At 38.4% G+C, this 15,621-nt stretch overlaps 1 protein-coding gene across 7 annotated transcripts in view; it reads left to right on the top strand.

The window, feature by feature from the left end:
- Window positions 1–15,621, top strand: part of LOC106884293 (bridge-like lipid transfer protein family member 1) — a 213,773-nt gene that overhangs the window by 135,006 nt on the left and 63,146 nt on the right. For 2 of the 7 annotated variants that reach the window (XM_014935618.2, XM_014935627.2), the window contains 9 exons: window positions 2,231–2,308; window positions 5,413–5,682; window positions 6,677–6,845; window positions 8,845–9,039; window positions 9,392–9,479; window positions 10,941–11,195; window positions 11,512–11,817; window positions 12,937–13,173; window positions 14,321–14,470. In XM_014935618.2, coding sequence (XP_014791104.1) covers window positions 2,231–2,308; window positions 5,413–5,682; window positions 6,677–6,845; window positions 8,845–9,039; window positions 9,392–9,479; window positions 10,941–11,195; window positions 11,512–11,817; window positions 12,937–13,173; window positions 14,321–14,470 — 1,748 coding nt within the window. Of the gene's footprint in view, window positions 1–2,098; window positions 2,309–5,412; window positions 5,683–6,676; window positions 6,846–8,844; window positions 9,040–9,391; window positions 9,480–10,940; window positions 11,196–11,511; window positions 11,818–12,936; window positions 13,174–14,320; window positions 14,471–15,621 lie in introns of all 7 variants that reach the window. The other 5 variants (XM_014935651.2, XM_014935600.2, XM_052972555.1 and 2 more) reach the window with 4 other exon arrangements.

Here is a 15,621-nt window from a genome sequence, read left to right as displayed (position 1 = left end):
GGCTGCAGTCTAATTACTGAGATCAAAAGGAGAATTAAAATTTAATTTTCAAGATTGACTCTTATGGGATGGTGGGGGAAGTAAAACAAAAAGAAAAACTTCAAGATTAAGATATTTTATTTATTGGAGTGGTTGGCATTAGGAAAGGCATCCAGTTGTAGAAACCTTTGCCAGATCTGATTGGAGCTTGGTGCAGCCTCCTGGCTCTTCCGACCTCAGTCAAACCGTCCAACTCGTGCCAGCATAGAAACTGAACATTAAATGATGATGATGAAGAACAGCTAATTATATAACATCTTATTTGAGCAGATAAATTGGCTAACTGTTCTGTAGCATAACTGGTACCTTGTCCAGAAAGTGATTCACGCTACGAGTTTTCTAAGTGAGGCTAACTTAAGGTACCTGCAACTTGGGCAGTCGCCCAGGGTGCCATGTACTAGGGACCACCAAAGAAGGCTTGACAAAAACAAGCTTTCCCGGGGCACCAGCAACCCTAAGGCCAGTCCTGTTCCTAAGTGGCTGTTTTTGTAGTCCCTCTCTCAAATTGGTGCCTATAATGTCTTTTACTTATCTATTTATTTGCTTTTCATTTAACCCTATAAAATCCTTGTGTTTTTCATTAATCTCTCCTCCCTGTGTTCTCCCTCCTCTGCTTGCTTTTTCCTTGACCTCCATTGTGTTTCCTCCTTCAAAATCTTCTCTCTCTCCGCCTGCCAACTCTTTCTCTATATCTAGTGTAGCTCTAACTAATGACTAAAGCAGAAGCAAATCATTAATACTTATTACCTCAGCAGATATGGTAAGTTTATCCTCTCTAATAATATTCCTTAGCGATGAAATGTAAAATCAAATTAGCTAATTGGTGACTGCTGCCTGAGCAGTAAATAATGGAAAGCCCTTCCATTATTTCTAGGAGCGAGCTTATATAGTGATCTTTGAGTAAGGTATTATATGTAAGGATTACCTTGCTTTTATATAACTCGAATCGATTCTCATTGAGTGGATGAATATTGGAAAGAGTTATCCAGTTACAAATATATCTCCTCTCAAAAATTATGCCAATTTCTAGATCTGTCCAGCCATTGCAACATTGACAAAAATAATATTTAGAGTAAATAAATGAATTTGTTTTTTTTTGCTTTGTTTTATTATATTTTATTTTCTATTATTGATGAAAGTAATCCTAATTTAAATAGTTAATATTTAGTTATAAAATGTCATTTATTTGGCTGGGCTGTTGTTGCTCTGCTGGATTCTTCACGCAGTGTACCTGTATGAAATAGTCAGATATTGTGAGCTGATAAAAACACTGATCAGTTACATAATGCTACCACTGCTTACTATTCCTTAGTGTGTTTTTGGTCTTGTTACTTAACCTTGAACATGATCTGGCCTTTGTCTGCCTTGAGTGCAATCCACTCTGTCATATATAGGTTTGGGGTCTTTTCTGAGGAGAACTTCTCCTGTCTTGGAGGCTCCCCAAAAAGAACCTGTCTGTTGCCCTTCCTCCCCTAAGTTATTCTGAAAAATAAAGGAAAAGAAAGACTTTAATCAAAAGTGTTTTGGTGTTGTTCATTACACTTTTGTGGTGTACCTTCTTCATGATTGGCGGTGGTGGGGCATTTGGCCTGCTAGAAATAGCAGCCAAATTGCTCTCTAATCTGATTTCACACTATTCCATGGTGTATATTTATTGTGGGTGGCCTGGGCCTATGAGAGGTAAATGATTCTCATTTCATCTCTTCAGCTCAATGTTAATCTTAGATAATTATTTATTGTGGTAATTGGATTTTAATTTGTATCTTAAGAAGTGCTTGAGTTCTAACTACAGGGCCATGAGATTAAAACCTTACTGCTCCTAAATCTTACAGGCCAATTGTAGGCCCCCAATGGTTGAACATTTACCAGGAGGGAGGTCACTTACCTGTAAAGACTATTGCTCTTACAAAATGCAAAACTTTAAATTTTCAAAATCGATCTTAGAATAGAAAATGCTTCTTGTTTTCCTTGCATTTCAATGCTGCCCTCTTGTCTTTGCAACTCATTATGCTACTATTTTCTTTCTTTCTCTTTCACATACAAATTCCTAATATCATAGCTCACCCGATACTAACAATATTTTTGACTTCCGTAATGGAAGTAGCAGCATCCAGGAACCAATGAGACATCATTCTCTACGCTGTCCAGTCTCCCACAGACCATATAACCTTCACGACATCTTGTCTTCCAGTTCAGAGGCATCATTGTCTTCAGATGAAGAATTATCTTTAGACCAGAAAGAACCATTCCAACCACTTCATCCAGCCAAGTAAGTACCATCTACAACTACATAACACCACTAATAGGCCTAGGGCAGCAGTCCCCAATCATTTTCGCACCATGGACTGCTTTCGTGCAAACAAGATTTCCACAGACCAGGGGATCACACACATAATAAAGTGCGTAATATATAATCTGATTATTTCATGTATAATCCATGTGACAGCATGTGGCTTAGTGGTTAGGGATAGTTAGCTGATGATTGTAAGGTTGTGAGTTCAATTACTGGCAACATGTCTTTGAGCAAGGCACTTTATTTCATGTTGCTCCAGTGCACTCAGTTTGCAAAAATGTTATACCTGTAATTCAAAGGGGGCTCAATGTTGTTACCTTCTGTGTCACACTGGATCACCCTAAGAACTACATTAAGGATACATGTGTCTGTGGAGTACTCAGCCACTTGGAATTTAATTTCATGAGCCTGCTGTTCCATTGATAGGATCAAATGGAACACTAGTTGTCATAACCAACGGAATGCCATCAGCAAAAAGAAAAAAAACAACATGCAAAAACACCCCACAGACTGTGATAGTCAATAAAAGAAAAATAAAATTAAAAAATTTCTTTCTGTGTGACCGGATACCAAATGGTCCATGGCCAAGTACTGGTCTGTCCTGGTCAGCCCTGATTGAGCAGACTTATGATTAATGATATTGCAGCTGTGACCATCCAGCTTTTTGTTGTCCTTGACCATATACAATGGTTTCTCTTTTCATAAAATGGTATGGTGGAATTGAGAAAATTATGCTGCTATTTCTAGCAAATTGAGCTACTCCATAGCAGCTCCTTCACTGGGTTGCTTGGGGCTCTATGGCTCAGTTGTACAGGGACATGTAAATATTTTGTTGAATGTGTCTCTGTTTTTACTTTGAATTATTGTCTCCAAGCTTACCAGCATGAAGAAGAAAAGGATGTTAAATGAAGATGATGATGAGGATACTGCTAAAGAATCGCTCAGTTTGATTCCACGTGTTAGCATTATACCAACCAACTGTTCAGAGCACTTTGACTTTTATGGCAGCAAATGTATTGCTCTCGACCCATCTAGGAAATCTTGGTGGTTAACAAATACCATTCTCAATTCACGTTCCTCACTCAGTCGATTTGCCATGACCCTGAAACTGCAGGTGGTTTATTCAACTGTGCTATTGTGATGTGGGTGACAATAACTCCCTATAACACTAGAGATAGTCATCCATTACCACAAAGTTGGGAACTTTATTCACCACCGCCACTACCAAGAGTTTCACTTACCACCAGAATACGTAGGAGACTAACAAATAATGTTTATACATTGCATGGTCTGTAAGATCTCTGTCTTTCACTTTGTAGGAGAGCTTTCTCTTTTAATCTATACCGTTTCCTGCCATCATGGCTCTCTAAGCAATATTTCCATTGTAAAAGCTTTTCTATTTGCTGCTTGCTTCACTTCATTCATCAAAACTTCTTCCAAACTCTCCTTCCTTCCCTAGGTTCTCAATCTTGCATGCACACAGTCACCATGTCCCCGAATTCTTCAAATTGGTTGAATCCAATAAATTGACTGGTCTTTTCAGCATCACTTCCATTCTCCTCAAATAGTACTTTCCAGAATTGCCAAATTTGTCTTCAATTTCTTTCTCCAGAGTTCTGTCCAAATCTTTAGAAAAAATCTGTAGCGTGTATCTTCCCCTGACAAGGTAAGCTGTCTGAACCTGTCTTATCATTCTCATTCCCAACACTTCTAAGATGGTCAGAGCAGTTGCAAACAAGTCGCATTGTCAACAACTTGGTTGGATTCAAGTGTTTTGTGTTATGTTGTTAAACCCTTTATTTCTTCTCTTTACCGTTGCTCCTTTCCTTACTCCCCTTCTCCACACTTCTCTCGACCCCCCCCATTCTGCCACTGTGCTTGGCCTTCATCCTTTCCTTTTCTTGGCTCTCCTTTCTTTTTTTCTCCTTTATCCTAAACTTTTTCTCTGTATTTCTGAACTAAGTCTGAAAACTTATACTTTTCTCTGTAACAGTGGTTCTCAGCTGGGGTCCATACAAAACATTTGGGGGTTCAGGCAGCAAAATAGTAAATTGTCCACAATAGTAAAAAATTTCTCTTGCTTTAGATGTCTGTATTAATGTGTTGCAAGAAGCAGCTAAGTTTCTTTCTCAAATGTTTTCCATAATTCATTCTACACAAGTGAAGGTGTGAATTTTGAAAGCAGTTTCTATAAAACTAGTTTTTAAGCTGAATGTCTATGGGGGTCCACCAGAATAAAATAGTAATCAAAGGGGTCCATAGATTAAAAAAAAAAAAAAGAAATGGTTGAGAACCCCTGTTCTAGAGCTTTTCTTTTATAACTTTTTTTTCCTTCTTTGAGGTCAACCTATTAATATTAACTGAATGTTCTTTGGACCTCTGTTGTTTGTTTTTTTATGTGTCTTTGTCTTTTGTTATTGATATGTGTATATGTATATACAGCAGGTTTGTTTTCAAAATCGATCAATCCATGGCCAACCAATTTTGTGTTTTTTAGGAATATTTAGGACACATTTCATATATTTTCTGTTTTGTATGACTCTAAGATGTGTGTGTGTGTGTGATTTAGCTGCTATGTCTAATGGGTTGAATGAGCGTGCAGAGACAATTGTATGTAACAACATTGTATAATTGAACTATTGTTAGATGATCACTCATCTGTAAAATACATAATCTGACAAGAGTTGGTATTATTTTCTTCATTTCCACAGCGTACAACATAAAAAAAAAAACCATTGGTAATTTTATTCATGATTTTTCACTGAAGCGTGCAATTATGATGGCTTAACTTTGTTAATCATCAGGTGAAACTGGAGTCGTTAACTAATTGGGTTGTTTACACTCACTTTAATTAACAAGAATCTACCACCAGATGGCACAGCTGTTGCAAATAGCTGTTGTTTATGCTGTCTGTCTGTTAAATGTGTTGTGAAATATTCTCACAGATCTTGCAGGCAGCAACAAAACTTGTCTCTATTTTTACTAAAACTTTTATTTCTGCATCTTTTTATTTGTTGATATATTGTGTGTGTGTGAGTGCATTTGTCCAACTATAAGCTAACTGCATTCTATTTCTTCAGTGATGGTAAGCCATTTGACAACTGCAAACAAGTGAGGTACCAGCAGTCTTCAACACCAACACCAAGCAGTTCTTCAAAGGTGGGTACAGTACCTCCTGGTAATGCACCCTCTGGATCAGCGACAGCAGCATCTACTGCAGCCTCTTCAGCATCTTCAAGCAATACACCAGATCCCAGCGTAGACTTTGAGCTCGATTTCAAAGTGTTTATTAACAGCGGGAAGTGGATTCTGCATCCAAAAGACAACAAAGAAGAAGACCTCAAGAAGGGGTACACAGTTTTTGCTTCTTATATTTCGTTGATCTCATAATCTTGTCTTTAACATTCCTCACTTGTGACTTGTGGTGGTCAGTTTTACCTACTGCATGTGGTTTAATATTATGCGGGTCTTTGGAATCTGTAGCAGAGCCAACTCTGTTGCTGTCACTTGTAAAGGGTCTTATGTTTTAGAAAAAACCCAATTTTTCCTTCCCTTTTCCTCACCAGTGTCAAAGGTCTAAAAAGGGCCATGAACATAGCTTTTCACCTTTTGATTAAGATATTGGAAAAAAAAAAAAAACATTTTATTGCTCCAAATATTGAAAAGAATCAAATTAGTTTTATGGATTCAGTTTCCAGATAAGGTGTACAATTGAATTAAAAATCGATCTTCTTTTTCTTAGGTGACCCAGTAGTATAATTAATAATATTTATGAGAACTAGCAGAATCATTAGCATGCTGGGTAAAATGCTTTGTGATATTTTGTTCATCTTTGTCCTGAGTTCAAGCTCTGCTGAAGTAGACTTTACCTTTCATCCTTTCACGGTCAATAAATTAAGAACCAGTCAAATACTGGGGTTGATGTGATCGACTTACTCCCTCCCCACGAATTTCAGACCATGCGCCTATAGTCGAAGGGATCGATATATTTCAAATGGAACATATTTATGAGCTATTTATTTCTTTATTGTCCACAGGGTGGTGGTGTTGGTGGTGGTGGTGGGGGGGATAAACACAGAGGGGACAAACAAGGACAGACAAATGGTTTAGGTCAATTACATTGACCCTCAGTGCGTAACTGGTATTTATTTAATCGACCCCAAAAGGATGAAAGGCAAAGTCAACTTCGGCAGAGTTTGAGCTTAGAACGTAACAGCAGACGAAACATCGCTAAGCATTTCGCCCAGTGTGCTAACGATTCTGCCAGTTCGCCGCCATATTTATGAGATATTGTGTGTGTGTCTGTGTGTGTGTTGCTGTTTATTGTACTTGTTGATATTGCAGGGTTCACAAAAAGCCAGAGACATCTCCTGTCGCTGGCCGTAAAAAGATGAAGCGACAAGACTCCAATACAACGCTATTCACTCATACGAGTCATGTCAAGAAAGGGCCCCCTGCACAACCACCAGCCGTTGAGAACACCGTATTCTTTTTGCCAGGCTTAGATGTGAGAGTGAGTACAGCTGCAGTCTCGTCTGGAACTGCTGGTTTAGCAACTTTTCGGCGTTACCTTTTTTCCTTCTTCTGTAGTCATCTTCATCCTCATGATAATGATGATGACTGTCACCCTAACCACCACCTCCACCCCCTCCACAGTCACCACCATCTGTCATCACCACTACCATCAATGATGCTTTCATCATTGTCGTCATCCCCCCCCACACCCAAATCTCCCCTTATTATATCATTACCATCATCATCATCTCTCTCTCTTTATACCATCCCCATCATCATCAACACTCTTCCTTCTCTCCATCACCATCATCATGACCACTGTCTTCACTACCCCCACCACTCACTGCACTGCCACCTTCACCATCATCCTTATCACACCCCCTCCTCACCTATCTCCACCACTACCTCAAACATCGTCATCACTACCATGGCCACCATTGCCAACATCACTATCATCATCAGCATTATTGATATTACCACTTCTGTGCTTCTATTCTCAGCGAAGATCCTGTCAGTGTTTGATATGGTAAGTAGCAATAAAATAATGTTACTGATAAAAATGGCTGCTATTAATTAACATACTGGAATTATTTCAAATTCCTGCAAGTCTTCTGTTTCTGGAGAATTGGTCTTGTATTCAGTCGCATGTAAATATTATGTAAATCTTTCTTGAGTGACAAATAGGTTTCCATTGCATCATTTGTGTTTGGTGTTTTTCTTGTGTGTTGGTAGAGTCATATGTTGCAGTTCTGCTAAATTAATAAACATATGTGTTAGTGTGAAGTCACCAGTCTTCCAAGAATTTAATGCAAATTATAGGAGAAGAGTTCTGCTAGCATTTGTTGACTGTTGAATTATATTTTATTGATAGACTAGTGCTGTTAAAATAGCAGAAAAAATTTAAAATGATCAAAGAGATGGTTGGTGGAGGCACATGGCCTAATGGTTAGAGCAGCAGACTTGTGGCCAAGGGATCTCAGGTTCGAATCTCAGACCAGGTGATGTGTGTGTTTATGAACGAAACACCTAAGCTCTATGTGGCTATAGCAGATGGTAATGGTGAACTTCTGCTGACTCTTTTGTCACAATTTTCTCTCACTCTTTCCTCCTGTATCTAGCAGCTCGCCTGTGACGGACTGGTGTCTCATCCAGGTGAGGAACCTATACACCAATGAAACCAGAAAACTGGCCCTTATGAGCCAGGCATGGCTCGAGAAGGAATAAACAACAACAACAAAAGATGAGTGCTTTATGTGTAATCAATAGTGTGACTATCTGACAAGCAATAGATACAGGGTTTGAGCCCTGTCTGTTGCTTTTAGTACTAATATATACAAGGTCTAATCAAAAAGTGTCAGCATTGCTGCCATGGTAACGGAGCTAAAGTATGCAGTGTGAACCCGCTTGGCACAGATTAACCTTGGTCTCTGTCACACTAAAATATGATGTCCTTATTTACTTCCATTGTTTGTAACAGTGCTTGGAAGGAAGTAATGTGTGTAGAGTGTGGTCATCTTACCACACCACTGGGATTCCATCAGTGACCATGGCTGAGAAAATTGAGCACAGTTTTGCTTCAAGTTTTGCTAATACCTGTGATCTTTTCTCTTTTCCTCTTTCAAAAAATCAAATCTCACTTGAAAGGAACAAGATTTCTAGATGTTGAGGAAATCCAAGAGAATGCGAAGAGGCAGCTGCATGCTATCCCAAAAAGAGTTCTGGGAATGCCTCCGTCAATGGAGACAACACTGGATAAAGTGTGAGTCCACTTCAGAAGTGGACTCACTTCAAAGGAGATTAAATCTTGAATTGATGTGTGTTGATGTTGTTGTTTTATTTTTATGGCACCAGTTCTGATACTTTTTGATTGCATTTTGTAATTACATAAATTAATCGTCTTTGTCATTTATTTACTTTTATATGGGACTCTTCCATTATTGCTGTCTTTCACTGGTTTATTATGGGTTTTTTTTCTTTGTTTTTATATTTATTTTTAGGTTCACTATAATTCTAAAACTAGTGCTTTAGATTCACCTGCTGCTAAGCCAGGTATGCCAACAGTTAATCTCGTTCCAGAAATGACTCCAGAAAAGGACAAAGATAAAGACACAATTTCAACACCCATCAGCAAACGAAGTAATGTGAAGAAAGCTAATTTGTATGCTTGGGTGTTTTTGCAATCACTACCTGAGGTAAGTCAGCAGGAATATCTTCTAACTTAATGATTTAAAAAAAACTGACAAAACTTAAAAGTTCAACACTCAAAATGGGATAGTTTTTGTCTGAAGGTTGATACAGTACATTGTTTTCCTTCCTCCCTCCCTCCATTCATTCATGTTTTCAGAAGAAGTGTATAAAATTCCGCGATTATTTAAATGTTACAATGTAAATCCACTGTTTAAATTTCAAGTTTCATTTTCAACTAATTTTTCACTTTCAATGATAACTTTTTGTATTTTATTGTATTGTGTGGGGGGTGGGGTAGGGTGTATTTTCAACTCTTGAGTTCACCCATCAAGAATTTTTCTCTTTGGACATTTTCAGGAAATGATTATCAGCCCCTATTTACTTGATTTCCTTGAACAAGCATTGGAACCATTACCATTGTCTCAACCATTTTCCACAAAGAAAGGTAAACTGACAACAGTAGATTATTATTATTATTATTATTATTATTATTATTGTTTTAGATGTGAAATACATCAATTGTTTACTGCCCATTTTCCCAACAGAGAGCACTTTGGCATATCCCCATATATTCCTAATCTGTAACACTATTAATGGTGCACAACTCGTTAATGATATTAGTAATGGTATTAATAATACTCATGTTTATTGAGTTTAATGTAATGTTTAAGAGTAACAATTACTTCTTTAAGCAGCTGTTGACTTTTGGCTTACTTCCCTTGGTGTCAAATGTGCTGTGAGGAACATTTGTCTCATGTGGCACCAGTAATGAAAGAAAGAGAGCGAGACATTGCCAAGAATTATTGTGAAATGTTCTCTTGGAGGAAACCTTGAATAAAAAAAAAAGACTTTGCTTATTAAAAAGTAGAATGGTTGATGACATCTACTTCTACAGATATGTGTAGATTATTAACTGCAGAATGAAATTTTTTTTCTTTGTATATAACTTTGCGTTTTCTGATATCTTTTATCAAGTTAACTTTTCTCTTTTTAAAATCTTCCTTCAAAGGGAAAGAAACAAGGCTTCTGTAAGACTTTACAATTTTGATGCTGATTTTCTCATAGAATCATGAAAATGTTTTCTTTTGATTTTTTTTTTTTTTTCTTTGGCCCTGCCCTATCATTTGCATTAAAGGGTCAAATTAGTTTTGTCTGTTGTAAGTGCAAAAAAGGAGCTGCTGGGAAGCATTTTAGATTCACTGTTTTTTGATGATTAATTACATGTAGGATTGTCATTTTGTATCAGTGAAATTCCTCCATTAATTTGTAAAAAGCACCATCCGAATGTGGCCAATGCCAGTGCCACCTCGACTGGATTCCGTGCTGGTGGCACATAAAAAGCACCAACCGATCGTGGTTGTTGCCAGCCCCATCTGGCCCCTGTCCAGTGGCACATAAAAAACACCCACTACACTCTCGGACTGGTTGGTGTTAGGAAGGACATCCAGCTGAAGAAACACTGCCAGATCAGACCGGAGCCTGGTGCAGCCTCCTGGCTTCCCAGACTCCAGTCGAACCGTCCAACCCATGCCAGCATGGAAAACGGGCGTTAAATAATGATGATGATGAATTAAGGCAGTGAGCTGGCAGAACCGTTAGCATGTCAGACAAAATGCTTAGCGGCATTTCACCCATCAGACTATTTTTCTCAGTTCAAATTCCGCTAAGGTTGACTTTGCCTTTCATCCTTTTGAGGTTGATAAAATAGATGCCAGTTGAGCAATGCAATTCTGGTTTGTAATTGTATACAAATAATCATAATGGATAGAAATAAATAAAATCGATTAAGAACATCTCTCTTGTTCGTGTTCCAGCTGTTGTGCTGTTATTGTCTCCTTGATTTAGAATTATTGTCAAATTACTGAAGCTGTTGTCTCTTACTTTTGTCCATTCTTTGTTCTTTCAGCTGAGTTAGTGGGTCAAGTCTTGATGGATTTGGACGCTTCTACAACGTCCCTTGGTCTACCAGCTGCCTATGCCTCTTTCCCTGTAGATGTTGTTGTATTCATACGTGTTGATTCATCTGTCATTCGATTTAACTGTGCACCAATGTCACGCGTTGAATGCATGATTCAGGTGCCATCACTTGAGACTGTTTTCTCGACTAAAGGAACAGATGAGAATATTATTGGAGAGGGAACACCTCCATTGAAAGCCAAAAGTAAGTTGCAATATTGTGCTTCTTATTGTGTGTCTATTATTTATTATTATTATTATTATTAAGGCAGTGGGTTGGCAGAATTGTTAGCACGCTGGGCAAAATGCTTAGCGGTATTTTGCCTGCCACTACGTTCTGAGTTCAAATTCCACTGAGGTCGACTTTGCCTTTCATCCTTTTGGAGTCCATAAAATTAGTAACAGTTATGCACTGGGGTCACTATAAATCAAGTTAATCCCTTCCCCCAAATTTGAGGCTTTGTGCTTCCAGTAGAACGGATTATTATTATTATTATCATCATCATCATCTTTCCTTTCAGACCACAAACGATCACCATCAGTTCACCGAGAAAGAAACTACAGTGGAAATCAGGATAGTTCTACAGGCAGCAGTGGTTCAACGTTTGGTAGCACTCTGGGACATGGTGGGATGCGACCTCGTGTCAGTAGTACTGCATCAGAATACACAAGCCAAGCCCAGCTCACCTCTTCCGGTGGACTTAGTTTTACTGCTTGTTTGACAAATTTCTCATTGTATATATTCCATCCTTATGGGGGTGGACAAAGAAAACAGCAGACCGTTGGATCTCCAGGCTATCTGGGGGGATTCCAGAAATCAGAACTTGGTAAGTAGTTTTGACCCTTTAACATTCAGATTACTTTGTCATGTGTAATGTTTATTTATTCTCATTGATTTTAATTAATCATTTGTTATTTCGTGGCTTTGAGATTTTCATGATGTGATTGTTTATTTTTAAAATGACATTGTCGGGTAGGTGTGAGAGGCTGCATCTGACCAGTTTGAACATGAAATAGGTAGACTCTTTTGACCAGACATCATCATCCAGTGTTTTAAATTTGGGTTTTGTTCCCATTAACAGAGGTGGCCGGATCTACCTCAATGCCATAGCAACCGAGGTAGGCAGGTGCAGCCCACCCCAACCTTTGGGCTGGTTGGTGCCCATTCTCCTTTGCTATCATGAGGCTTTTCTGGAGCTGGATTTTCTATGGGGAGCATGCCCTCGCTTACTCCCAACCTCAGTTTCTAGACATGAGTGGTCCCGAGACCAAGGCCTCTACCACGATTTTTAAGAAATGTGGTGGAAAACTAACTCAGGAAAGCAGGGACGCTACTCCCTGAGACTCGTTTTGGAGCCTCACTAAAGGGTTAATGATGTTTAACCATTTTGATGCCATTCCATTGGAGACCAATGCTGGTTCTAACCTGTCTGCCATTATAATTTTAAGAAATGTTTTGTATGTTCCAAAAATTAGTTTTGTGACAAAGTTGCTTATTTTACATAATCGCACAGATTCTTGATTGTTTCAAAATTAACCAAAATACATAGAAAAGAATATTTTGTTTTGTTCCATTGTGTTCTGGGTTCAAATCTTACTGTAGTTAAATTTGTCTTCTGTATCTTTAGGGGTAGGTAAGATAATTCAAGGCTTTTACTGAGGTGTGTATATGTGAGAGATTCACTTATTCCCCTAAAAATTTCTCCTTTGAGAAATTGATTTATTTTTCTTTAAAATTACATTTTCATTTATTTATAATTCTGTGAAATCTGTAATATTACTTTCTCTGTTATGAGGAAAAAATAACTCCCTCCCTTAAAAATGTGTAACCTTTTAAGAAACTGATATAGTATCCTTAAAATTAAAAGGGAGAAAAAAAAACCCAAACTATATTGATAATTCCGTTTACATATTTGATAATATTATTTCTCTTCATTGAATTTCAGGTTGCATTCAAGAACATGGTGGTAATCTTTTCACTGAATTTACTCGTAAAGATTCCCTTAGTCTCAATGTTGAATTCATTAAAGTACATATATCACGGAGTCGCAAACTGGATGTACGTCTTGGAGACCCCATGTTCACCGGTTCTTCTTCTACGATGAGCCAACCTCCACAACCCACACCTACAACAGGCGGAGTACGTTCAGAAGGAATTAAATCGAATTGTGTAAGATTTTCAGGTAAATATTTTGGTTAATATACGAATAATTAAATTGAATGTGAAGAATATGATTTGATATCATAGTTACATCATCATCATCATTTAATGTCCATTTTGGCATGGTTTGGAGTGTTTGACAGGAGCTGGTAAGGCTGGGGGCTGCACTAGGCTCCATTGTCTGTTTTAGCATGGTCTCTAATTGGATGCCCTTCCTGACACCAACCACTTTACAGTGTGTAAAGGGTGATCTTTATGTGGCACCAGCACCAGTGCTTTTTCCATGGCACCTACAAATGCGTAAATGTAAACAGGCTGAGTTCTTTCTGTCAGTCTGATCTGAAGTGAGTCTTTAGTGTGATACTAGATTATATTTCTGGAAAAACCTGAAAACTTCTAAATTTCAAACAACTCTGTGAGTTATTATTCAGGTCACTGCCTGGAATCGAACTTGGAATCTTGGGGTTAGTAGCCCGCACTCTTAACCACTACACCATATGCCCATTAAGGCCAATACAGGACAAGCAGGCTTAACCTTGTATCAACTGCAAAGGAAATTCTGTTCTGGATTTGGTTGCTGTTGTATCAAAGTTCTACCTCAATCTCCTTGTGTGCTCAGTGTCAGCCTCATGTATCCTCGAGGGTGAAGACCAACTGGTGAATGGTTTGTGATGGGACCTTAGAATTGGGGGTGGCGGTGGGGCTGTAATAGACCACTGGCAATGGTCCGTGTGATAGGCACCAAAAGATTTCTTCACAGTATATATTGACTTTGGTGCCTTTCTGCCACTGGACAAGTTTACAATCTTGGGTGGGTGATGCCCCATATATGTTAGCAGTAACTTAACTGATTTGTAAGTTTACAAACGATAACTGGAGAGTAATTTTGTTGGTAGAAAAAAATGGTTTCATAATTTCTATTGAACTTTATTTGTTATCTCTTAAGAGTATTACTTGACTCTTGTATTCTCACTTATTTTTGGTGAAGTTCAGAATTAAGGTTACAATCACACTGACCCTAACACAAGGGTGGTGGTGGTGATGTGAGGGTGAAAGTGACAGTGTATCCTTTCTTTTGAATTCTTTCTACTTCTATGTGATACCGTTATTCTTATAATTCTAATTCTTGCTTGTTTCAACAAATTTTGTTTCTTTCTTCCATTACATAGCAATATGTGATATCGGCTCCGCGTCTTTCAAATATGACATGCGCCGACTTTCTGAAATTCTCTCCTTCCCGAAAGCTTGGTATCGGCGCAATCTAGCTCGTCGGATGTTCCTTGGTGATGAAAGCGTTGCACAAGCAGCATCAGATGAAGGTCAGTATGCTTTTCATTGTTTTACTACAGTCTCTTTTTTTATTCCTTTTTTCCCATTTCTTTTTTTATAGTCTTTTCTTTTTGCTTTCTTCACTACACACACACACACACACACACACACACACACACACACACACACACACACACACACACACACACACACACATGCAGACCTACACAACAAACAGTTTTTTTTTTTTTAATGAATATTCTCTCACCATTCTTAGCTTTGTTAGTAGAAACTTTTCTTTATTTTGTTTCTTGTTTTCATAGAATGAGAACTATAGAAACTCTTTGTGCTCTGTGAAGATAAACCTCTTGCAGACATGTGTATCTGTGTGTGTGTGTGTCTATATGTGTAATATATATGTTGTGCATGCGAGGCCTGGTCCCTCTCCTCTTTCCCTTCTCCCTGACAAAAGGGGGGGGGAGCAATGCATTGCTCCCCCCCTATTATCATCCCTCCCCTATTTATGGTACTATGCAACCACTGTACTCACCTGAGAGCAGCATTGCACATATTGCCACCTGTGTGTCTCCCTCTGTCATACTTTAGCCTTTCAACCCCTGGCACGAAGCCACCCACCTCCGTCTTCCCCTCCCAAATACTTCCTCTTAGTCCTAGGAGCTTTCTCCTTTTTCTCTGTCCTTCTGTCGGCCAAGATACATGGCAACCTCACTGGTACTGGTGGCATAGCAAGAAGTACCCAGAGCCGTTCTGTAAACTGGTTGTGAGTTAGGAAGGGCATCCAGCCATAGGAACCATGCCAAAGGAGACACCGGAGCTCACTGGTTTCCTTGCAGCTCATTGGTTTCCCTGTGAAACCTTGCCAGCATGGAAGATGGATGTTAAATGGTGATGAGGATGATGTGGTTCTTTGTGTAAATATGCTTCTACATATAAGCATGCATGTGAATATTTATACACACGCGTGTGTGTATGTGTGTGTATGTATTGTGTGTATATATATACGTGTATATGTGTGTATGTGTGTGTATATGTGTATGTATACACACAGGTATATGTATGTATATATATATAAATATATATATATGGGATTCTTTTTAATTCAGAGGACTTCAGAAGAGGAATGCAAATGCTTCTACTACAAATGCTATATATATATATATATATATATATATATATATAT

This window comes from Octopus bimaculoides, chromosome 13 (genome assembly GCF_001194135.2).
Source record: "Octopus bimaculoides isolate UCB-OBI-ISO-001 chromosome 13, ASM119413v2, whole genome shotgun sequence".
NCBI classification, from domain to species: Eukaryota; Metazoa; Mollusca; class Cephalopoda; order Octopoda; family Octopodidae; genus Octopus; species Octopus bimaculoides.
The sequence above is the reverse complement of the archived record's forward strand: the minus strand, read 5'-3'. Positions and strand labels throughout refer to the sequence as shown.